Genomic DNA, 23,379 nt, shown 5'->3' on the forward strand with positions numbered 1-23,379 from the left:
ATAATGATGGTTCCTCTGAAACCACTCCAGTCAGTTATGGTGTTCCACAAGGATCTGTGCTTGGACCAGTCCTCTTCACCCTTTATCTGCTTCCTCTCTGTCACATTACGAGGAAACACTCCATTTATGTTCACTGTTATGCAGACGATCCACAGCTGTACTTATCAATGCAGCCTCATGAAATAAATCAGCAAACTAAAACTAAACTGGAGGCCTGTCTAAAGGACATAAAAACACGGAGGACCCATCATTTCCTTTTATTAAGCTCTGATAAAACTGAAGTTATTACACCTGACAAAACACCCTATCTAATGAGATAGGTACCCTGGATGACATCACCCTGGCCCCCAGCACTACCGTAAGGAACCTAGGAGTTCTTTGATCAGGATCCTTTAACTTCCACATTAAACAAATCTCCAGGTCTGCCTTCTTCCATCTTCGGAACATCACTAAGATCAGACACATCCTGTCTCAAAAAGATGCAGAAAAATTAGTCCATGCTTTTGTTACTTCCAGGCCGGATTACTGTAACTCCCTCCTATCAGGCTGGACCAATAAGTCCCGAAAGACTCTCCAGCTGGTCCAAAATGCTGCTGCCCGCATGTTGACAAGAACTAGTAGAAGAGACCATGTCTCTCCTGTACTGGCTTCTCTGCATTGGCTCCCTGTCAAATTCAGAATAGAGTTCAAAATTCTTCTTCTAACATAAGAAGTCCTCAACAATCAGGCACCTTCATATTTGACAGAGCTCATAGTCCCTTATTACCCAGCGAGAACCCTTCACTCTCAGGATGCAGGGTTACTGTTGGTTCCTAGAGGTTCTAAAAGTAGAATGGGAGACAGCGCTTTCAGCTATCAGGCTCCCCTCCTGTGGAATTGCCTCCCAGTTTCAGTCTGGGATGCAGACACCCTCTCTGCATTCAAGAGCAGACTTAAGACCTTCCTTTTTTCTTATAGTTAGGGCTGGTTTAGGCTCGCCCTTAGATATGCTGCTCTAGGCTTAGACTGCTGGGGGATGTCCCATGGTGCACTGGACTTCTCTCTCCTCCTCTCTTTCTTCTCTCTGTCCTCCTATATGTGTTATATATAAATCATACTCATATGTGTTACTTACTCATCTTCTTCTCCCCTCATCCTACATCCCGGGTGCTGCTGGAGGAGGCTGCAGACCTGAAGAGGCCCAGGCAGCTGCCCATAGCACCACCTACTCACGTCCCCGTCTGTCATCAGTCTCTTCCCTTTCTCTCCCTCTTTATCTCTGCCCCTCTTTCCTCCTGTGTTTGTCTTCCTCCATTGTCTGTCTTTGTCTCTGCCCTGCTCTCCTGCTCTCTTTCCCCCCAACCTGTCAAAGCAGAAGGCCGTCCCTATTGAGCCTGGGTCTGCTCGACGTTCCTGCCTGTTAAAAGGAAGGTTTTCGTCGCCGCTGTTGCAGGATGTGCTTGCTGATGGAGAATTGTTGGGTGTAAATTCATTGTAGGAGTGTGGTACTAGACCTGCTCTACCTGTAAAGTGTCATGAGATAACTTTTGTTGTGATCTGACGCTATGTAATTGACTTGTTTGAGGGCCCATTTACAGCCCCTTGCAGCTTTCTTGTCAAAAATGTTTTTCCAAAAGCCTTAAGCCATTTTCAAGTCGTATTCGTTATAGTATTACAATAGTATTCATTATATATATATACATGTGTATGTATATATATGTATATATATATGTATATATATATATGTATATATACACACACACGTCTATATATATATGTATGTATATGTATGTGTGTATGTATGTGTATATATATATATATATATATATATGTATATATATATATATATATATATATAAATATAAATATATATGTGTGTGTGTGTATGTATGTATAATAAGATCTCCAAAAAAGTCCACTGGTGTCATGGTGTCAACCCAAAAGAAGGAACCATAACCATCTCATCAGTCAATCAATCTATCTTTATATATACATTGTTGTGAGAGAATGCTAACCCTAAAATTTGCTCTATCGAAGCTGAAAAAAATAAATTAATAATAAAAAAATACTGATAGCCATTCAATTCCTATCAAATTTTTTTCACATTATTCCGGAAAAATGGTGCTAGGTTGGCTAATCCAATCCTAATCTAATCCCCTTAAAAGTAGTCTGTCAACAGGTCAGGTGATTGATCCGTCAAATCAAAATTGAGGGTGCCGATAAGAAGGAATTAAAAACATCCACATTCATATTCTTTGGATACATGTCCAGTAATTGTTTTCTTGTCTGGATGCATTTATTTTGGAAGGGAAGGTTTTGACCTTCCATGAAGTGTAGTGACTGTGTGGTGTGTTACAAGTTTTGATATTAATCAAGTCGTAGAATAACATTATAATAAAACACATTTAAGCCATTATAAGAGTTCCCGCTCTCACAATGATGAATCCAGGGCTTTAACAACAGTAGAGGCCGGCAAAGAAAACTGGTTTAAAATTGAATATCCAGCGATTCCCACCAGATACACAGCTATCCCGATGACAAGTGTACTTCAACGTTGACCCTCAACGTCGGCCATATATGGGGATTAGTCTTACCATATATAAGGATCTGGATTCACAGTATTATGTATACAAAGTCTTGTTCATGCGATTTCCAAAGAAAAACAACCATTTTCATTTTCTAATACATTAACAAGCAATGTTTTACAACATAATTTACGAGTGTCTCAAGCTCTTAAGTGTGTATCCTCCCTTTAAAACAGTTTCCCTAATTCAAGAATTACATACTTAACTGCCACATCTTTCAATAAAAAGGCCTTTAAAATATTTTTAAACATGTTTAGCAGACCAATGACTGGTTTTAATAATTTCACTTCATGCTTTTTAATTCTCGTGTTTGCATGTTAAGGCTAGACCAAGATGAGCAACAAGAAGGTCAGGTTTCTTTATTTTTCAACTGTAAAATTTCCTGCTAGCTCTGCTGGTCCTGATAAAAACATGAACTCAAATATATAAAAATAGAAATTAGCTTCACATAATTATTCGTCGTTGTCATTCATTTAGCTTTTATTTGACTGTAATTATAACTTTTATTTGCTGAGGATGATTTATAATCAGTTGTTTTTCATTTCCCTTATTATATGTCTGTCTATGTGAAGTGCTTTGTACCGGTTGTAAAGTTATCTATTTATTCTTATCCAAAACTGGTCAGAGATCATGACTAAGGATTTGGTTTTCCAAGAGCATGATGGAGAATTTTCACATTACCAGGTGACCGAGTGAAACCAGTGGTTTTGTAGATGATGGAAATGAATCCCAAGTACAATTAAATTTATAATCTTTGAAAATTGACAATAATTTTAAATACACTATGCAGTTTTCTTAATGCATAAACCCTTAAAAACCTGTTTAGAATATTCTAACTTTGTTATCAGACAATTTTGTTCATGCTCAGTAAACTGAGAGCAGTTCAGATTGATTGTGTTGGACTGCTGTGACCCGTCAGTTCTGCTGTGGTGGCCCAGTGGTATAAACACAGGAGACGGTTCCTGCCTGGATCTGGAAGGTATGTCCCTGGATGTGGTGGCTGGAGAGCTGCTCACTGGTCTGGCAGATGGAGATTGGCTGGCTGCTCTGGCTGCTGATATGAATAGCCTGTGTGTGTGGGCCCCTGGTGAGCTGGCACTGTGATGTGCCTGCCTCCTCAGCGACAGCTAGATGTTGGATGGGTTGAGGCATCAGCTGCAGCTGCTGTGGGGGGCCGTGGTGGGCTTGTAGCTGCTCCATGGCCTCTTTGCTCAACGTAATAACATGCATCTGTTCTGGCTGGTGTGTCATCGGTCCCTCCAACATACTGATGGTCTGGATGTGAGAGGTCTGGTCCACTACTGCGCCCTGAGTGACTAGAGCCACATTCTGCATGTGTCCTGATGGCTGCGTGAGAAGGGTGAGTCTGGAATGGGTAGTTTCAGCTGTCTCTCCCTCTGTGGTAATGATGCTGATCTCCTGATTCTGACCTGGAACAAAGTTTATGTTGTCCACATCTCCTGTCACTACCAGCTGGATCTGCTGTTCAGAGCTAGGGGGCAGCTGGTACTTGTGGAGCTGCATGATGTTACGCACCTCCTCTTGAGATGCAGCAGTGTCTGCTACTGCCGCATTTGACAAGACCTCTGTTGTTGCAGCTCTTTCCTTGTTGTGGGTATTGGTGTGGGTTTTCAGATTGTCCAGACGAGTGAAGGAAAGACTGCAGAGGGAACAAGTGAAAGGTTTCTTCCCTGAGTGGGAGGCTACATGGCGTCGTCTGGCGCTGGGGTCAGAGAACGTCTTCTTGCAGATGCCGCACTCATACGGCTTCTCACCACTGCAATGACGGAGTTCATATTTGATCACTTGAAATAAAATACAGCTGCTTTACTGTAATTATGCAGTTAATATATTTCTCACCTATGAATTCTGATGTGAGTCTGCAGTGTACTTTTGACTGAAAAACACTTTCCACAAATCTCACACGTAAAGGGCTTCTCACCTGGGAGAAAATAGGCCATCAACAGACTGTAGATGTTCGTTACATAGTAATATTATTCTGATCAGCGCACTTTACCTGTGTGAGTCCTCATGTGCTTCTTCAGCTGAGCTGTATCCATGAACGTGTGGTGACACTCTGCACATTCTGGTAATGATTTTTCTTTCATGAAAGGAACAAAACAGTTAAGGAAACATTGATGAGTCTTCATAAAGGAATTCCTCAGCTGTGGGAACAATTGAAGTCTCACCAGTATGAACTCTGTTGTGACTTTTCAGTTGCCTCTTCTGAGTGAAGGTCTTTCCACATTTATCACAGCTAAAGGATTTATTTTCTACACATGTAGGGAAAGAGAAGTCATTCATAGTATAGCAACCAAAGAACAGCAGTGTGAGCTGACTTTTATAGTGCCGATACAGACTTGATACATGATAACACATAATAAATAATTCACAATGGTTGGAGAATATTTTGGATAAAAATGCAGCAAAGTGAACTTGTTTGTTATAAGGCATCAAAAGCTGTAGCCGTGGTTTCCCAATACCCGTGGAAGTCACTGTCACTATCATCCCTGCCATTAGTTTTGCTTGCCAGTTAACGGTTCACAAACAGAAACCCAACTGAACCAATTAATACATCACACAGGGGTGTGTGTGTGTGTGTATGTGTATGTGTGTGTGTGTGCCAGTGCGTTGTTGCTGTGTGTCAGTTGCTATGATGTGTAGGGCAGAGTAATAGCTCATTTACAATCATGACATCTCAGACTTTTGCAAGTTGCAATGGTTCGCTTGTGAATGATTGATCTGAATTGGCTTTCACAATCAGAAATAAAGTAACCATTTGTACTTGAACAGGTACAAAAGTGGGGTTGTGGCCTTTCGACAGTGTATACTTCTGTTCACTACTTTTGAGGTAGCATTCTTCAAAAGTGTCCCTCTATGTCCAGAACTGTTCTTGTCTCATAATTTAATTTTGCGCATGTAAGGCAGCACCAAGCCAGACAACACAATAACAATGAACAAGACACACACAAGTTGGATGAGACAAGCAAACTGTTAGCATCATTGGATGTCACCTTCATGGAGGTTCATGTGCTCTTGAAGGGAGTGTTTGGTGGTGAGAGCTTTAGAGCAGACAGTACAAACGAATGGCTTCTCTCCAGTGTGCTTGCGCTGGTGAACCAGTAGAGTGTGTTTCTGAGTGAAACTCTTCCCACAGACAGAGCACTGGAAAGGTTTCTCTCCTGTTGGAAGATGAACAAAGTATAAAATGGTGAAGAGAGTTTGTGGGCATGACAACATTTCTTCTGTACTGTAACTAACTGTAGATTTCATTTTGACAGCTATTTGTAATGTAGTCTTCTGTCAAATGATCTTGTTAGTTTTCATCACATGTGTACATCCTCAGTTCACTAACAATCACACATATAAGTCTCATTGTAGACTTAAGTCAAAGAAAAATTTCATCTACTTTTAGTTGATTAAAACTGACATTGATTTTGTTGGGAAGCTGATTTTAACACAGTTTCAATTTTGGTCTTTTAAACTAAATGTATATTATTATGTCTCATTTTTGTCATTTGATTGAGTTATAGTTTTAGTCTGTATAGCTGACAAACTCTCTAGAAGTCTTAAACACAATTTAGTTCTTTTTAATGGTCTTGTTTTTGTTGCCGAAGTTTAAAGTTACACTGTAGATGTAATAATTACTCATCTTTAATTATTTAGAATACTTTTTTATTCCAACATTAGTTAGTAACATTAGTTCACCTTAATTTTTCAAACAGTATTGTGTGAAAAAAAAATTAAATTCTTGTTGTCATTTCACCTCTTTCATAAAGGCTTATTTTGAAAAGTTCGTAGCCAGTTTTGACTTTGGGATATTCTTTGGGTCTTACAATTTATGACGTGTCTTTCCCTGATTTGCCAAGTCACATGACCCTTTCAGGAAGCTAACACAGCCCTAACGAGCAACAGTTATTTCGGCATGGATAATAAAATGTAGGTGTTGCTGACCTTGTTGTGCTGTTAAATTCTACATCGTATCATGCCACTGCGCTGTTTTTTCTCTTGGGCACCCAAGAGTGACACAATCCCAGCCGGTGAACAGTTGCAGGGAATTAGGAGGTTCGTTGCATTGTTTTTGTCAGTCCTTGTTCCCTATTTCATCTATTTTCAAATGACGTATCAGATGCTAAGTATGACGTGACATTTTTTTTTTTTTTTGCATTGTCACATATTGAAAATGCCTTAAAATACACTCTAAGTGGCTATGGGTGTCATTTTGTTCACTGCTTGGGCTGGGTATTGACCTTCAATATTTCAATGGCACCAGAAGAACTGCTTCAATACATGAGTGTTGTAAGATATATTGTCAATCAATAACCACATTTCAATATCTGAGTAGTAAACCTCTGAACTGTGATTTAATGTTGTAAAACTGCTTTGAGATGAACGACGCAAATGTAATGGAAAATAAAAATAAATGAAAAAATAATTAAAAAGATAAATTGAGTTTAAGAATATTCTGTAAATTGGTTTACGCTTTCATGTTGTGAAACTGTTCTAATGTGTAAAAAAAAAAAAAAAATCCTTTTGGTAAAATTGTATTTAGTCAGTATTGGAAAAAATTATTATTCATGAAGCGTAATCGAAAACAGTCTTTCAGAGTTTGGCTTAAGCAACGACAGCAAGGTTTATTTTTTCATGGTGTTCGAATGCTTCTTTGGATGGTGATTACTTGTCCAAAATGAAAATGTATCAAATGAAAATCTTCAGTTAGGACCAGAGTTAACTTGATGAACATTTGTTGTTAAAAGTAATGAGTATTTTGCAACATGTCATAACACATGACTGTAATGAATTAGGATTAACCTAATGATAAAGACAGAGACGTAAAATCTGAAAGTGGTCACTCTACTTGTGATGATCACCTGTATGTGTCCGTTGGTGAATCTTTAGAAAAAGGTGGTTCTTGAACACTTTGCCACAATTGTCACATCGTGCTTCGGTGTTGGGGTATTTCCTCTTCCTGCCTCTCTTCCCTGGCTCTTTGCTTTCTTCCAGGTTGCTGCCCACCCTGTAGGCCCTGTATTTCAGTGGTGGCTTGATTTTGCGTTTTTTCCGTTGACTTTGGCATTCCACTCTATTATTATCAGGGTTTGATAATTGCTCTCCATTATCACAGTCCATGTCATCGGCCTGGACTTCCTCCAAGCGTCTCCCCTCTGGCTCTGGTATAGCGACCGTTTTCTTCGGTCTGCCTCTTTTCCGTTCGGACTGATGTGACAACTCAGCTTTGAGTAACTTCTTCTCGTCACCCTTCACCTCTGCAGCAGGCTTTGGGACTTTACTGAGCAGCACCTTGACAAGGTCGCTGACCTGCATAAGGCCTGCAGTAACCACAAGCTGCTCCATGGCACCCTCCTCCACGGACACCTGAGCACTGTAGATAAAGTCCAGCACCGCTCCAAACATTTTGGCCTCCATTGCTTCTAAATGGTAGGTAGACTGACTGTTCTGGTCATCAGCTGTGAACATGTGCGAGAAATACTCGCTGCTTGCTGCCAACAAGGCTTTATGTGCCTTAAAGTGCACGCCCTCCACCACAAGCGTGATGTCACACAAGACATCCTTTTTCCTGAGGTTGTTGAACTTGCTCAAGATGCTCTGCTGATGTGAGTCTGAATGAAGGGCCATCAGTGATGACTTTGAGTCTGTGGCTCTCTGAGACATCTTCCAGACCATCACATCCGTAGCTGTAACCAAAGCCAGGGTGCGAAACAGAAGACTGTGTCAACACTGGTACATATCTTTCATTGAAATTTTGTATTCTGAAATTTACAGCTTCGAATCCCAAGCTAGTGAGTGTATTGTCCTTTTAAAGTGTTTGTTGTTATAAACACAAAAAAACTTAAACCAAGGATTCTGCCTTTCGGATATCTTCACAGGTCTGAGCTGAATAAAGACGCATCACATCTAAAATGGTCCAACTAGAATGCTGTCACATACTTCTGATCAAAATGTCCTTTTTAAATTATTTTCAAGATATATAACGATCTATAATCTTGATATTGAGTGATATGTCTGTAAATTGAGAACAATCCTCAACAATTGTGATATATAACTGCAATCTGCTAGTCGGATCTCTGAAAATCTGTCAGATTTTTTTTTATACTGAATATTTTTGTTTTATTTGGAGTTTAACTGTTGGTTGCACAAAACAAAGTATTTGAGGAGCTTACTTCCTGGCTTATAAAGTGTTTATTTCTTCAAGCACCAGTCCAGTTCTCAAAGAATGCATTTTGTTTCATTATATATGTTATTCTACAAGGGTAATGTTTGGGCATTTTCCTCGATGTATTTCTTTTGATATTACTTTCGGAATTTGGTTTGTCACCATTTTACGCTTTTTTATGCAGACTATTTATTTCAGAGTAAGAAAAGCCGAGCGAATCAAATACATCTGATTACTGTCTTAGTTCTGCGTCGAGGGAACGCGTTGGTCTGTAATTCACCGCCAAGCCACTAGAGGGGTGTGGCTTTATCTTCGTATGGTTTTGGGGGACTCTTGTCGAATTCCTTAGTTTTCTTCCGGTCATAGCACATGGGTCAGAGACAGAGACAACAATGGAAGTTGTAAAGGTGGTCATACTTGCGAACCTCCTCGATAACTCTTTCTTCGGCTTGGTCCATTTTTATTTTTGCGTGTTGCTCTCACCACAGAAACTTAAAAAATAGCGGTGTTGTTGTGCTGAACCGGAAACGTCGTGTGAGCAGACCAATCACAGTCCGTTGACGTTTGACGCGTAGTCAGAATTTTTTGGAGGTGCACGTCGGGCTACAGCGTAGGGGTCTGCGTTGACGGCGTAGGTACGGCGTCGCCACGACGCAGAAGCATAAATCAGGCTTTAGTCTATAATGTTTTTAAAGCTGCCCAAATTCTCATAAAAGTTCATCTGATCTCATTATTGGCGTCGAAGCCTGGTGTCTTGAATGCAACTTGCATGTTAGCAAGCAAGCTACATCGTCTCAAGAGAAGCATCCGCCGCCGGCCACAAACCAACCATCTCTAACGGAAGCAGACAATTATAGCATGTGAAAACGGTGTTTACACATTAGTAGCCAGCGCTTGTGTTTTGAACCAGGACCAACTCATTGTAGTCATTTGAAGCAGTACCGAGCTTTTAGGACCTTACCTTCTTTTCTGCCGTCGGGACGGAGGAGGTGACGTGTATTGTCGCGAGAGGTTTGGTTGTGACGAGATTAACGCACAGTAGTTGAGTCACTGTGGCTCGATTATTTTCTAATACAGAATTAAATGATCTTATCAGGCGTTGTTTTCGATTGAAAGATACCTTCAGGACCCGTTGTTCTGACACACAGAGAAGAGAGAAAATTGCGGGAGAGCCGTGACAGCAAGTAGGTGAAGACGTTTCTTGTGGTTAAAACAACACTGATCTCAAACTATCTGCACCATCATCAGCGTTTATTTGTAATCTGTTATTTAAAGTTTTCTGTCTGGGATCAGAATACATGTTGCCCTTGTGCCCGACCTACATTATTTCTAAACCAGACATACCTTTACTGAAATGGACCTGTGAAGAAAACTTTTGAATCAAATGAACTCATCACTGAGCTGACATTGACACAATCTGTTACCTAAAATAAACAACTTTCTAAAGCATCAAATCACAAAAGATGAAAAGCTTGGAGGCCACTTTCTTATGGTGACCATTTTACAACCTTATGTAATACTTTTATCACAGTGACCTTGCTTCGTGTCATTGATTCTCAGACTGCGGAGTTAAAATGATTGCTAAACGGTGGGTTATCTTGCAGGAGCTGTCGCAACTTTCCACTTCCAGTTCGCCTCAGGATGAAAAGTGTCAAGGTGGTTGTGGTTGGAGCAGGTGTGGTGGGACTCTCCACTGCTGTTTGCATCGCTGAGGCTCTTCCTTCCTGCTCAGTTACTGTCCTGGCAGAGAAGTTCAGCCCAGACACCACCAGTGATGGAGCTGCTGGAATTCTGTTACCTACACAATTTCCAGGTGTGAAAAATTGCACATTCACATACATTGTAAAATTCTAGTCCTCACTCTGCAAGCAAATATGCATTACATTAGTTTTAGTCTATTTCTCTATCAGATATCCCTGTGGAAAGACAAAGACGCTGGTTCAGGGACAGTTTTGATCACCTGCTGACCATCGCTCATTCACAGCACTCATCAGATGCTGGAGTCATGCAGAGCTCTGGGTAACCGGTGTTATGTCAACTAGTGTACAGCAGAGGCCTCTGTTGTGCCAGGATGCTATTCAAATCTCTTGGCATCTTGTGACATTCTGTTTTCTTCTCCAGTGTCCAAATTTTCAAGGAGGTTCCAGCCATCAAGAAGCCCTTTTGGTCAGAGATTGTGATCGGCTTTCGGTTCATGACCGACCGAGAACTGAAACGTTTTCCTGATCACAAGTTCGGCCAGGCATTCACCACTATTAAATGTGAATGTTCCAGCTATCTTCCGTGGCTGGAAAAGAGGTTTGCATTGTGTTTATTACAGTCATTGTCATGTGAAAGGTCATTTAGTGCAATTCAGGTTTGATCTGTTGTCATACTTGTTTTCTGAAGGTTCAAGAAAGCCAGGGGTCAAGTGCAACAAAGGAGGGTCAACGATCTTCTAGAATTAAGCAAAAGCTATGACATTATTGTCAACTGCTCTGGTCTGGGTTCCATTAAGCTAGTGGGTGACACTGAAGTTTACCCAGTTAGAGGTCAAGTCCTCAAGGTGGAGGCCCCCTGGTTGCAGCACTTCATCAGAGATTCAGATGGATGCACCTACATCTATCCTGGGATAAAGAGTGTCACAGTGGGTGGCACCAGGCAGGAGTGTGATGGGAATTTACAAGTGGACAAAGAAGACACCAAGGGCATCCTGGAGCGCTGCTGCAGGCTCGAATCATCTGTCTGCAAAGCTAAAGTTCTCAGCCAGTGGGTTGGACTGAGGCCAAGCAGGAGGAACGTAAGGGTGGAGAGAGAAGTGGTGCAGCTGCATGGCCAACCAGTACCTGTGGTCCACAATTATGGCCATGGAGGCTGGGGAGTGACCCTTGCTTGGGGTACAGCCCTGGACGCTCTTGGCCTGGTCAGGCAGTACCTTGATGAAATCTAGCTAAACTCTGAACTAAATCTTTTCTAGCTTGGTGTCAACCACGCTTGTTTGTAAAAAGTTATAGCAGGGAGTTATGACTATTTATCAGAACAAGTCAAATCTAAAAAAAAATTACATAAGAATGAAATGTAAAGTAGCACTTGAATTATACACACTGTACATGAGAAAAATATTTAGATGATAATTTGATTTAACAGAATCCGTCACTAACAGCGGTGAACATAAATTTCTACCATTTGGTGCCATTAAGTTTTTTTTTTTTTGCCAAATGGAATGTACTCTATCATTATTCCATCAAAGATTGTTTTTGCAGAACATTTTGATGTCATCGTAAAGTCTGCCTTTTGGGTATTCTTGTCAAACCTTTGTCACGTCTGTCATGCATGTTAACTCTTGGACACTTTTGTGGCTATCACAATGACCCTGAGATTTGACCACCAAAATCGAATCAGTTAATTTTACAATCCGTGTGAACATTTGCAATAAATTTTAGGAAACCCCTGAACCGAGGAGAGCGGGACAAGAAAACCAGTTGCTGCAGAGGCATACTTGATTGATGTTAAAGCAGAGGGGTAATTAACAGCCTCGTGAAATTCCAACAGTGTAAAGTGTACATAAAAATGATCTTTAATTAATACATTAATAAACAGGAAAACACTGTGAAATACATACTAAAAAGGAAGACAAGCCTGCTCGATGTAATTCTGCTCATGGCATTTGTCAACATCTTTAAAGAATGGTGGGAAAGAAAATATTTGTTTGTAAAGGTAAGGGGGAACATGTTCCTACAACTTACTGCTGAGGTCCTTATAGAAAACGCATTTTTTATTCTATTAATCAGATCGGCTCCCACCAAATTTAGTGAAAAAAACAACGGGTAGGTTTTTGTGTAATCTTGCAAAGAGGCAAAACAAAAGCACAACCTCATTAATGGAGTCAGGAAGTGTTGCTCACTTCTGAGTGAGGCTGCCGGTGTAACTTCAGTATATATACTTCTGCAGACTTTTCAATGGAAAAAAGGCTGGACAATTTGATTATTGGTCTAATGATTCCAGGATTCAGCAGTGTGTAAACTTCTCAGTAAAACATAAAGAAAACAAACTTTTATGAGTTACCTGCCCAAGAATAATATAAGGCTGTTGCAATGAAGGTTTCCTGTGTAATAAACATGAGAAAATAAATAAAGAGTGCCAGAATGGACAAATAGAATATGGACACATGCATATAAACCTGTTTTATTATGTTGTGACTGTTGACACAGGAACCATCTGCTTGCATTGCCACCCTTGATTCCTTTTTTTTAGTCTTAAATCTTCTGGGCATACAAGGGCCCTTGAAAATCCACAGTTATAGTTTCAGAAGTTGTGTGGAAAACAAGTCTGTACTTCAAAGATTAGAAATATAACCCACAATGGATTTCATGCAGATCTGCAGCAGATGACCGTAACAGTAAAGCCAATACCTTGTCAGGAAAACATCACTCGTCAGATTCCCTGTAGCTTTTCCTCAACCACAGACCCCAAAGTCACAGAGTTGGTGGATGTTTTCTGGTTTCTTTTCATCTTCAGCCGTCGAGCTTCAGAACTGGCTGAAATTGAAAAGCCCCTCTTATCCACAGAGATGTTTTCTGTGAGGTTTTGCCTGCAAGCAGTTTGTGAGTTTGGTAAAGAAAGTGGAGGGTGATCAGCCCTTACTGCTGAGACAGGGGAGGGCAGCAGGTCCTGGGTGCTAAGTGGAGTTTCAGCTGCTGTGTAGGTGCTGGGAGACTTACTGCTTGCGTCTATCTTTGAAGTGCTGCACACAGAATCAAATGACACAGTTTGAGATTGAGCAGATGGAAATGTGACCTCAGAATATTTGGAGGGATTTGCTACGTGCTGTCTGATTTTCTCTGTCTTGCTACTGGGAGTCTGACTCCAGTCTTTAGAACCGAAGCATCTCTTGTTCTGGTCTTCCTGAAGGTCTGTCACGGAGGAGGTCTGCCTCATCTGCCCCAGTGCCGAATTTCCTCCTAAATCAGTACAGCTCCAGCTCCTAGCAATAGTAGGAAGATGATGTTTTACTGGGGGTGGGAAGCTTAAGCTAATCTTAGGAGGTCTTATTGATCGTGACACGCTGGGTAGGATTTCTGGTTTACAGCTGACCGAAGTCTTAATCTTGCAAGTGGAGTCAAGGGTCACAGGGAGGGCAGGGTAGTCTGGGGACAGGAGGTGGCTTGACTCAAAACCAGAGGAGGACCTGCTCATGGATGAAGTTGTCTTTTTGTCCCTTCCTGAAATAAACAAGTGTGCGCAGATCATGTGGATGCCAGATAACAGTGCTGGTATTTTTTTTTTTTTTTGAAAGGCTACTGGAGGAGGGCTATCCAAAAGAAGAAAAGGTTGAATAATGAATTGAGAGGTAAGAAGCAAGCAGCCAAGTCTGGTAAAGCATGGAGAAATTTATTCCTCTCACTCAACCATGACAGAAACACACTTCTGACCCTAAACCTGCAGCACTTGTGTTAAAACGACTTGAACTTGTTTTAAAACCATTTTAAAGTAAGTCTGCATTTTAGTGCACTTACAATAATACAAAATTCCATTCGTAACAAGCATATTTATATTATTTTGTAAATATTTTGATAGCTCTGCTAAATGTAGCTTCAGGCACATAAAATATTGTGCAACATTATATTTTACTGGACTAAAAAAATACAAACACAAACAGCAAAGAGAGATGCTGTACATCTGATCTCTTACCACATGACCTTTTGACATTCACAAGAGCCCTCATTAATAGCAAGCACGACTCTTCACATATTAACATGTTTTCAGACATAAACCTAACTAAATAACCACAATAAGAAAGATATAGCTATGAATAAAGCAAGCATTCACAGTAAGTGTACTGCAATTTACTGAATGTTTTCACTATTCAAATCTAGAATTTCTTGAAACACTCTTTTTCACACACTGGTTCAACAGTCACCATTTTCTGCAAACGCAAAACCACCACACAACTCACAGCGGCTGATCTAGTAGAGAGTAAACCTAAGAGTAGCTCCACATATAGATTTTTCATGTTATTTTCAAGTACCATAATAATAGAAAATGGTGTGTGATCTCTTTTCTTTTTAAAAATTATACTGAGAATTTCATTCTTGTCAAGAAAGGCAATATGATGTCGATTCCCATAAGCACTAAACAGACACAAAGGTGAAACAGAAGAAAGAATGACTTGAAGAAAACAATGCTGGGAGGGGGGACTAAATGAGACAAGTCTTTTCCAAAAGAGCATGGAAGCTGAAGTTTGGTGGCTTGGAATGCTTGAGCATCGAGAAGGACGGAAGACCAAGCAAGTCTTCCTAGTGTAGGATGAGGCAGCAGAAGAAGAGCACAGTATTCACAGGCGACTCAAGCTATCATTACCATTCTCCAAGTTTTCGCTGCTCTCGTAGCAGCCGGAGTCCCTCGGTGAGTCTCCCATGAGGCCGTGTCTGTCCACCAGCTGCTTCTCCTGTGAGCCTCCAGTCTGACTACATCGCTCTGGGTCGCTGCTACCTGCAATCCACAAATCCACCAGCGGGGGGATCGTCACTTACACCTGCTTATGCTTGGATTGATTGCATTTACAGATGGCAATAGTAGACATAATAACAGATTCTTCAAATTAATGGTGTTATTTTGTGAACAATAAATTATTAGGTTAAATAGTGCTGTTAAGCCGGATCATGCGTAGTTTAACTTCAGACAAACTTATGGAGCATTGGCAAATTATTCCTCATGTCTGAAAATATGTGAGCAGCAAACACAAAATGGAACAACAGTATGCACTAGTTGAAACTAAGCAGACATACAGGAAGTCGAAAAATCGTGGTAAAATGGAATGCAACCAAATCTGACCCTCACTTGGCTAGGACTGTCCTGTTTCTAAGAATGTCAAAACTGGAAAGATAGCCCTTTCATAAAACTGGGACATCTATGCAGAAGAAAGGTGTAAACATTTTTCAAATTGTTGCTACAAAAACAAGAAAAAAAGAGTCATTGTCTTCGCTTTTGCTCAAATGTTAAACAACCTACAACAACCAAAATGCACAGGACCCCTTGCCTCTGCCAGGCCACGGTAAAGTTACTATGTCGTAGTAAAACACTGTCACTACAGCACTTTCCCAATGAGAAAGACTTCCATTTCTGCTTGCTATGTTTGGATTTTTTACCCTGGTTAGTGGTTTGGAAAACAACTGAAAAATCCTGGTTGCAACGTTTCCCTGTAAGTGTTTTTTTTTTTTTTTTTTTACTTTGTAGCGAAGCATCAGGAATTTAAATTTTTTTTCTAAATGATATATTTCCAAATATATATTTGTAGTTGAGAGTATTTCTGATTTTTGAAACATGTTGTACTCAGGTGAGATGTTTCACCTCGACCCACCATCATACTCTTGAAGCAGCTCCACTGCAGTGAGCAGCACAGCTCTGTGCTGGGGGTCTCGGATGTTCAGCTCATCTAGGTCCTCTTCCTCCAGCAACTTGAATGTTTCCAGATCTTCATAGCCATTAAAAAGGAAGGTGGGAAGGTGTTCCTGTGGAGAGTTGAGAAGTGATTATGCTGAGTAAGAATGAGATGAAAATAACCATCAATTTTATGTGAACAAACTGAATTATTTCAAAAATTTCTACATGCTTTGACTAAATTTTCTGCAGATTTTCAAATTTTTCAAATACAGCTTCAGCTATAGTTTAACCCGAATTTTGGACATGAAAAATCCCAACAACATTTAATTTGTACGGTATGAGGACAGACTGATATGAGTTATTTACCTTGAGGTTGATACGATCGAGAAGCTCCTCTACAGAGGTGGGCTTCGGTTGACGGGCCTTCCTCCTCCTGCGTGTCTTTTTGGGTTTGACCTCCTCTTCGTTAAGAATGTCCACGTAAATGAACTTGAAGGTGCCAACTTTTCCATTGAGCATTCCCATCCATGTACCCATCGGTGGCTTACTAATGACATCGATGATGTCTCCAATCTGTTCACAAATCACAAATGATTCTACAAAGATGTTTCTACAAAGATATGAACTCAACTTTCAGATTTGACTTTGGCTGTACCTTTAATTTAAGGGAATCTGTGTCATAGGGACTGGGGGTGAAGTCAGTGTGAACTAGAGCACGTCCACAGAATGGTCCACGGTAAGGCAGTTCATCCTCATCGCCATCCTCAGATTTCACACTCTCCCTGTTGCTGTTGGAGGAGTCTGTGGTGCCCACCGTCTGACCACCTACCCAAACCACATGAAAAGAATGAGCTCCTTTTAGAGGCTTCCACAGCTGTTAACATATAACAAGTATTTCTAGCACATCTTTTAATCCGACCCAAATTCCAGATGTGACACATATTGATGCAGATGAAACTTTAAGACCAGAATGTTTGAAATATCTCAAAGGCAAGAAAAGACCTTGGAACATTAGTCTGTTTAACCTCACACATCTGGTGTTCCAAGGCCGCATTAAAACAAACACTGAGGATTATTTGCAAAATACAAACACTGAGGATTATTTGCAAAATACACACACACACACACACACACACACACACACACACACACACACACACACACACACACACACACACACACACACACACACACACACACACACACACACACACACACACTTACTCATGGAACTTTGTCCGCTGAGGGAACTCCGAAGGCTTTCCACAGATCCTCCAGGCTTCAGTTTGGGCTTCTCCAACAAGTCAGAGTCCATCTGAGGTGAGTGAGGGCAGCTGGATATGCGGTCTGGACTTGACTAGTATGCGGAAGAAAAGCAAGCTTACATGTGATGTACTTGGTGAAAATTCAAATGCAAACATAGAGGAATGCTTTTTAAACTCACCTGTTCAGAGAGAGAACAGTGGTACCTCTTAGATATGTGTTTTCTCATTGTTTCTCTTACAGACTTGACTTTTTTACCCAGGGAAATACGAGACGCTGTTGGAGACTTAACAGCATCTCTGATACAGTCTCCATCTTTACTCTAAAACAGCAAAATGAGGAAAACAATTCAACGAGGCTTATTACATTTAGCGTAGCATAATTCAGGAGGAACTACATACAGTGTTACTGCTGTCAGAGATGACTGCATGTGCTGAGCGGTTGGTCAGATCAAACCCTCCAAAGCTGCAGGCTCTCTGTGATACAAAACATAAAAGCAGGACATTGTAAGCAAAGACACATGTATAAAATCATTACTTCTTCTTGTCTAACACGCTTTTTGGAACGAACATGTCACGTATTTCCTTTAGGGTAGATTGTTGTCATGCTTTCCTCTATTATACCAAGAAGAGAGGAAAACTTTCTACAATTCTTAGATTCTTGCACTGGAAGACCATACAAGCTGGGTAACTCTCTCCAGTCAGCAGGGGCTGGAATCTGCTTCTCTTGTAACTAATATTTTCCAACTGTAACCATTGTCAAAACTAAGTTGGATGTATGAATATGTATTTTAATAGTTTTTTTTTTCTGTGCCCTTAAAAAACACGCCTGCTCCTCTTCTCTCACATCTTTGAATGAACCTCTGAAAACAAGGTACTATGAAAATAATCTTGACCAGCCATCACTGGAACCTCTGAAATGCTGTAGTACCATCTCTAAAATGCTCAGTGAAGTTGAATTGTGAGTTTTTGTTGAGAAAGTTTGGTGGCAAATGCAAAAGTTTCACGACGACCGCAGAAATGACAGAAGAGATAATATGCATCAGATACATGTGTGTCTAAGGCTGTATTCTCAATTTAATATATATATATAACTATAACTTCCTGTTCCCATAAATGTTGGCCTTTTACAGTCAGCCACAGGCTAGATTCAGTTTCAGTGTAAAAGGCTGATCAACAGAACAAATTTACTGTCAGCATTGTTGAAAAGAATTAAGTCCAAACAGAAGCTTTTTGAAACCATTACAAGCCAAACAATTATAGTTCTTAACAAAGGCTCCTCTGTTCTCACCCCATGGTGGCTGAGTGGGCTGAGAACCCGGTGGCGAAGCTCTCCATCGGTCACTGAACGAGCCATTTTGGGTTCCTCGTCATTGTATCCGTCTGTTCCAGAAAAGGAGGAACCGCTGCCTTCAGCTGCCTCACTCACCTCCCCTGCTACATTTGTCTCCTGATGAACAGGACTGCCACCAGAGTTGTTAAAGGCGCTGAAGAGCTTCTGGCTGCTGCAGGTGTCGAGGCTGCTGGAGGAGGGGGAGGTGGTCAAGCTGTCAGTGTCCCTGTCAAAGGTGAGCTGCTCCTGCAGAGCCGAGGACAGGGAGTCCATGGGGCAAACGGCTGCCTTCCTCTGTATACCTGAGCTCAGGGAGGTGCTGGCATCTCCAAAGTGAGGCCCCTCGTAATTCAGGCTCTCTGGGGTGGAGGAGGGTAACAAATGATTTAATCTACTTTTACACAATTTATTATAAGTATGAATTCAAGTATAATGAGATTTTCATTAAATCCAATGTATCATGAATATCACAAATAAATGAGCTTCTAATCTTATTAAACAATGTACAGTAATCAGCTGGCCAAACATTGCATAGTATTATTCACTTAAATCGCCTAAGGTAACCAGCTTCCAAGTACTGAGAGGCAGATTTTTAAAGGCAAAATCAACCCTCATAGTTATGCTAGGTTTGCAATTAAAACAACCCCAGGCGTTAGCAAAACAGAAGCTTCAATCTAATGCAGTAACAGTAACTTAATCTAATAAACGGCCTTAGCACGCTATTATTTATTTTAAAAAAAAGATTGTTTTAAGTGAACTTAAATCATCTCAGTAAACAATGATATTGCGTTGGCTTTGTTTATGGGAGGAAAAGCGGTGGAGGTTCTGCAGCCATCAGCCACTATTAGAGTGCAAATTTAGCCGATAGCAATAGTTTGAAAACTGCCCTATCAGTGTGAACCTCTCCTATCAAGGCAAAAAGCCCCTAAAAACAAACAAAAGTTGTGTCACCTTCAGAACACATGGCGACATAGACAATACGATTACTGACAGCACACAGCAAATTCTGCTATTTTACTTTCTACGTAGGTAATACGGTAATCAGATGTGGCACAATAATTGACATTGTCTCTATACTACAGACTACTATACTCCTGACATTCAGCATCATGGTGTGCTTGATGAACCATTTTCTCTTTATATACAGAACAGTGTATATTCATACTGTAATAACTTGCTATTATCTACCTCTTGCAAGTAAAGCATATTCACCTGTGAAAGACACTCACTTGCTCCACACTTTATATAAAATAACTGTGCATTAGATTAAAAAAAAAACTACTAATGCTGACAAATGTACTTGGGCTCATTAGATGGACTGATTTCATACCCTCCGCACTGGGCCTCTTAGACTCGTCAATTTTGATCAGCTTCTTCTTCACCTTCCGGGTTGAGTTGACCAGTTTATGGAGTCTCCTGAACGTCACGGATTCTTCCTGTTCATTGTCTGACAGGTCACAAAGCTAGCAAGACAGAGAGAAGAATTCTATCTGAAGACAGCATTTTGCTTCATCATGCAGCTTTGCAGTTATAAAAGCATACAGTTAGAGAGTGTTCATCCAGTGACAACAGAAACTGCACATAGCTCAGGATAAATTCACAAGAAACCACTGTGATGATACGAATGTTCAAACTCATTCTCTCTGCCTCACCACGTTAGATAGTACATTTCTAAACGAGATGAAATGAAAAAGGACCCATAAAGAAAGTGATCGTTTTTTAAAAAGCAACGTATATTTGAAGGTTTCCGGTTATATATGTTGACCTTTGCTCTTTTTGATGTGAACATGAGAGGCATGCATGTCCAAGAATACACATGAAAAAACAAATGAAAGTAGACTTGTAGTTTTAAAAATACAACAGAAATTAAAAGCTGTGGTCAAAAAAGCAGCAAAAAAAAGATTAAAAAAAAGAAGAAGAAACAAATGTCACAGACATCATTAACTCTCTGGGAAAGAGAAAGCGAGGCGAACACCCACAGAGCAAAGAGAAATAGTCAGGCCATCCAGACAAATCTGAAAAATGTGCCCTGAACCTGAGCCCCCTAATCACCCCACCCATGCATAAAAGAGCTGCGACCTGCATAACAGGGGCCTGTGCTGAATCCACCCGCTCATAGCAGCACAATAGGGGGTTAGCGCTTTGACAGCAATGAATAGAAGTCCACCCAGTGGCCTGCAGTTGGGAGAGGGCCTTGAGCTGCGGGGCTTTAGAGGGGCCCAGTTCATCGTTGGGACAGGGACAGAGGGACAGAGAGAGGAGCTTGTCAACAGCTCAGCAGCCTTGGCATTGGCAGATCAGAGGCCCTGATGGACAACACACTGCCTGAAGTTGTAATTCAGCATTAAAAAGCAAATAAGATGCCCTAAGACTGTGAGCTTAATAGACTTACGTTGCAGTTAAGAGAATCATTTGCGGTGGGATTGCTCGGGTCAGAGCAATCTGCAGGTTCGAACCTGCACATCTGTCTCTTCTGTATCTCAAACTCCTTTAGCTGCAGAAAGGAAAAAAACAAACAAACAGTTAGTACATGATACAAAGCTAGAGTGCACCATTTGATATCTACCAGCACATATAACAGGAAAAGCGTTTATTTACCTGTTGCATCAAAAACTGTGTTTTCATACGGCTAACATTAGCACACTTCTGAGAATACGGTTAAGATTATCATCAGGCGTAACACAATGAGAGCTCTTTTGTCTGTTTACAGTCAGACAGTTGGTAAATGACATGATGTGACTTCTATATGAAAGAAATGAGGAAATATCAATTTCCAACAGATGCTTGACCATATAGATTAAAGGGGTTTCAGCTTAGTGAATTCAAGACAGGCAAACAGAGATAAATCACTGCAGCTTGATCACATCTGAAATATATTCATACCCGTGCTAGAGCTTCCTCGATAGAGATCATGTTCTCCTTCACCATCATCATCAGCTGGATTCGTTCTTCATCACTCATGGTAATTTCACTAGCCACAAAACCAACGTCATCACCTATCAAACAACAAGTAGAGTCAGGTGGCTGGGTGAGGGAAAACTGACTGCTCTCAACATTTGAGTCCTTTTTTGTGATCTGGAACAAACATGTAAAGTTTGTAATCCCTGTGAACTGCAAGTTTTTTAATTAACATACCCTTTGAAATCTGACGTATTGCTCCTCTCTGCGACTTTCGGAAACTCTGCCAAAAAGACTTGCTTTTCCTCTTTCCATCCCATTTGCCTTTTCAGGTCAGTGATTTCATTTAGTACAGAGAAAAACAGAAACAAAGTATAAACAATTAAATCCATCATTTTTAAATTAATATCCAAACAATATTTATGTGAACTATAACACTGGATTACTGCTACGAGTGCCCTAAATTTCGCTATTTTGAAACGATGGGCTTAAAGGTAATATTCACTATTCAAAAAGATTCTTCATATTGTCTTTGTCTTTTATCCAAAAAAATGTGTTTGATCAACATATAAAATGTCGAAACACCTACACACACAACCCCCCCCCCCAACAATTTGCAGTTCTTTGAGAATTCAAATAAAATAGCAGAAGTCTGATAATACTTACATCTTTGACATTTTTATTACTACACAATAAAATTCATGAAAAATTTCCAACTCACCCCCTGATCCATCATCGGAGCTAGACTTGTGCACAGGGAACCTAAAACAAACCAACAAATAAAATGACTTAATTAGATGAACTCAAATGGAGAAACAGACCCTGAACAGAACAGTACCTGTTTTCCAAACTTATTTTCTTCATTTTCTCTTCTGACCCACCATATCCCTTCACATGTCCTTCTATCGTAGTGCTTCTTGCATCAGGTTAAAGATGACAAATCACAAAAAGGCAGCGTGCTTGACTGGCATCATAGTAGAGTAGTCAAAACAGATGAAAAAGACTGGCTGCTCTTGGCTGATGAACAGAGGTCAGTGCTCTCTGGCCATGGCAGGAACAATAGAGCCTTTTTCATGGTCAGTCAGGGTTTTGCAGCAGCACCAGCTCTAATATGGCCTCTGCATTCCCTGCTCACTTTCACCCCTCACTCTTTCTGTCTCTCTCTTCCTCTCGACTGTTATTTTTTATCCGTATATCTGTCAGTCTCTCTGTTGACAACTGCTACTGTATATATTTGCTAACAGATGAGGCAGATACTTTTTGATATCATATATTTTCAGTAAACTTATCAACAATTAAAGTGACGAAAGGTCTTCCCTGGTGTCTGTCACCAGAGATACGGTAAAACTACAGGCTGATTTTCACTCACCCTTGAGAGTAACATTATTTAGGGGCAGCCAAATGAAAGCCTACAATTCATTTAGTTTTATTTTATCTTTCAACACTGTCTTTAATTAAGGTTTGTGCTCTCTGTGCATCTTTCTAGTACATATCCTGAATCAGATCTGAACACATAGTATTGTTTGTCACCTTGTCTTTAGGAGTCTGTTTTTGCACGATAAAATCTTTGTGTTTGTTGCGTTTGTTATTAAAAACAAGTCCGATTTAATTTTCTTCAAAAAACAATCATCAACAATGTTTTTTATACAGTTGCATGATTCAAAAAGCATACCGTAAACGACCTTTGAACTGCTGTCCATTGTGTGTCACAAAATGTGACATTGGAATGTTCCTGTTCTAAAAATACCACAGTCAAAACCATGTGGGAGAAAATAAGTATTTGAG

The 23,379-nt window shown here is 40.4% G+C and overlaps 3 protein-coding genes across 3 annotated transcripts in view; 1 reads left to right on the forward strand and 2 right to left on the reverse strand.

Annotated features, from left to right (window-relative positions):
• Positions 1-2,092: 2,092 nt before the first annotated feature.
• zbtb24 (zinc finger and BTB domain containing 24) lies at positions 2,093-9,841 on the reverse strand. The gene is made up of 7 exons (XM_086181976.1): positions 9,701-9,841; positions 7,436-8,260; positions 5,579-5,746; positions 4,754-4,837; positions 4,582-4,665; positions 4,425-4,506; positions 2,093-4,341 (listed from the first exon to the last, which is right to left on the reverse strand). The coding sequence occupies exons 2-7, from the start codon at positions 8,247-8,249 to the stop codon at positions 3,480-3,482; spliced, it is 2,094 nt and encodes a 697-aa protein (XP_086038102.1). The 5' UTR covers positions 8,250-8,260; positions 9,701-9,841; the 3' UTR covers positions 2,093-3,479.
• On the forward strand, positions 9,094-12,947 carry ddo (D-aspartate oxidase). Its single transcript, XM_086181977.1, has 6 exons — positions 9,094-9,146; positions 9,856-9,923; positions 10,344-10,552; positions 10,650-10,758; positions 10,861-11,037; positions 11,128-12,947. Exons 1-6 carry the CDS (start codon positions 9,132-9,134, stop codon positions 11,666-11,668), a joined length of 1,119 nt encoding a protein of 372 aa, XP_086038103.1. The 5' UTR covers positions 9,094-9,131; the 3' UTR covers positions 11,669-12,947.
• Positions 12,948-14,096: 1,149 nt separating this feature from the next.
• The window catches only part of sash1b (SAM and SH3 domain containing 1b), a 54,503-nt gene continuing 45,220 nt past the window's right edge, over positions 14,097-23,379 (reverse strand). The window contains exons 5-17 of the mRNA XM_086181975.1: positions 22,316-22,356; positions 21,832-21,918; positions 21,580-21,692; positions 21,089-21,190; positions 20,027-20,159; positions 18,655-19,055; positions 17,766-17,840; positions 17,546-17,686; positions 17,326-17,458; positions 16,757-16,926; positions 16,468-16,674; positions 16,079-16,229; positions 14,097-15,210 (exon numbers count right to left, since the gene is read on the reverse strand). Of these exons, the coding sequence (XP_086038101.1) occupies positions 15,053-15,210; positions 16,079-16,229; positions 16,468-16,674; positions 16,757-16,926; positions 17,326-17,458; positions 17,546-17,686; positions 17,766-17,840; positions 18,655-19,055; positions 20,027-20,159; positions 21,089-21,190; positions 21,580-21,692; positions 21,832-21,918; positions 22,316-22,356 (1,912 nt within the window). The 3' untranslated portion in view covers positions 14,097-15,052. The remainder of the gene's footprint in view (positions 15,211-16,078; positions 16,230-16,467; positions 16,675-16,756; positions 16,927-17,325; positions 17,459-17,545; positions 17,687-17,765; positions 17,841-18,654; positions 19,056-20,026; positions 20,160-21,088; positions 21,191-21,579; positions 21,693-21,831; positions 21,919-22,315; positions 22,357-23,379) is intronic.

The sequence above is a fragment of the Aulostomus chinensis genome, chromosome 17, assembly GCF_037954235.1.
Source record: "Aulostomus chinensis isolate RoL2024-O1b breed Wild chromosome 17, RoL_Achi_v1.0, whole genome shotgun sequence".
Taxonomy (NCBI): domain Eukaryota; kingdom Metazoa; phylum Chordata; class Actinopteri; order Syngnathiformes; family Aulostomidae; genus Aulostomus; species Aulostomus chinensis.

Bases quoted from the DNA above. Each gene is read 5' to 3' on its own strand.
- zbtb24 (XM_086181976.1), bottom strand. From the start codon at position 8,249: ATGGTCTGGAAGATGTCTCAGAGAGCCACAGACTCAAAGTCATCACTG. The intron at 4,507-4,581 runs GTAAAGTGCGCT...ATTTTCTCCCAG, and splicing joins GCACATGAGGACTCACACAG to GTGAGAAGCCCTTTACGTGT. The intron at 4,342-4,424 runs GTGAGAAATATA...CCGTCATTGCAG, and splicing joins ACTCACATCAGAATTCATAG to TGGTGAGAAGCCGTATGAGT.
- ddo (XM_086181977.1), top strand. The intron at 9,924-10,343 runs GTAGGTGAAGAC...GTTATCTTGCAG, and splicing joins CGGGAGAGCCGTGACAGCAA to GAGCTGTCGCAACTTTCCAC. The intron at 11,038-11,127 runs GTTTGCATTGTG...TGTTTTCTGAAG, and splicing joins CTTCCGTGGCTGGAAAAGAG to GTTCAAGAAAGCCAGGGGTC.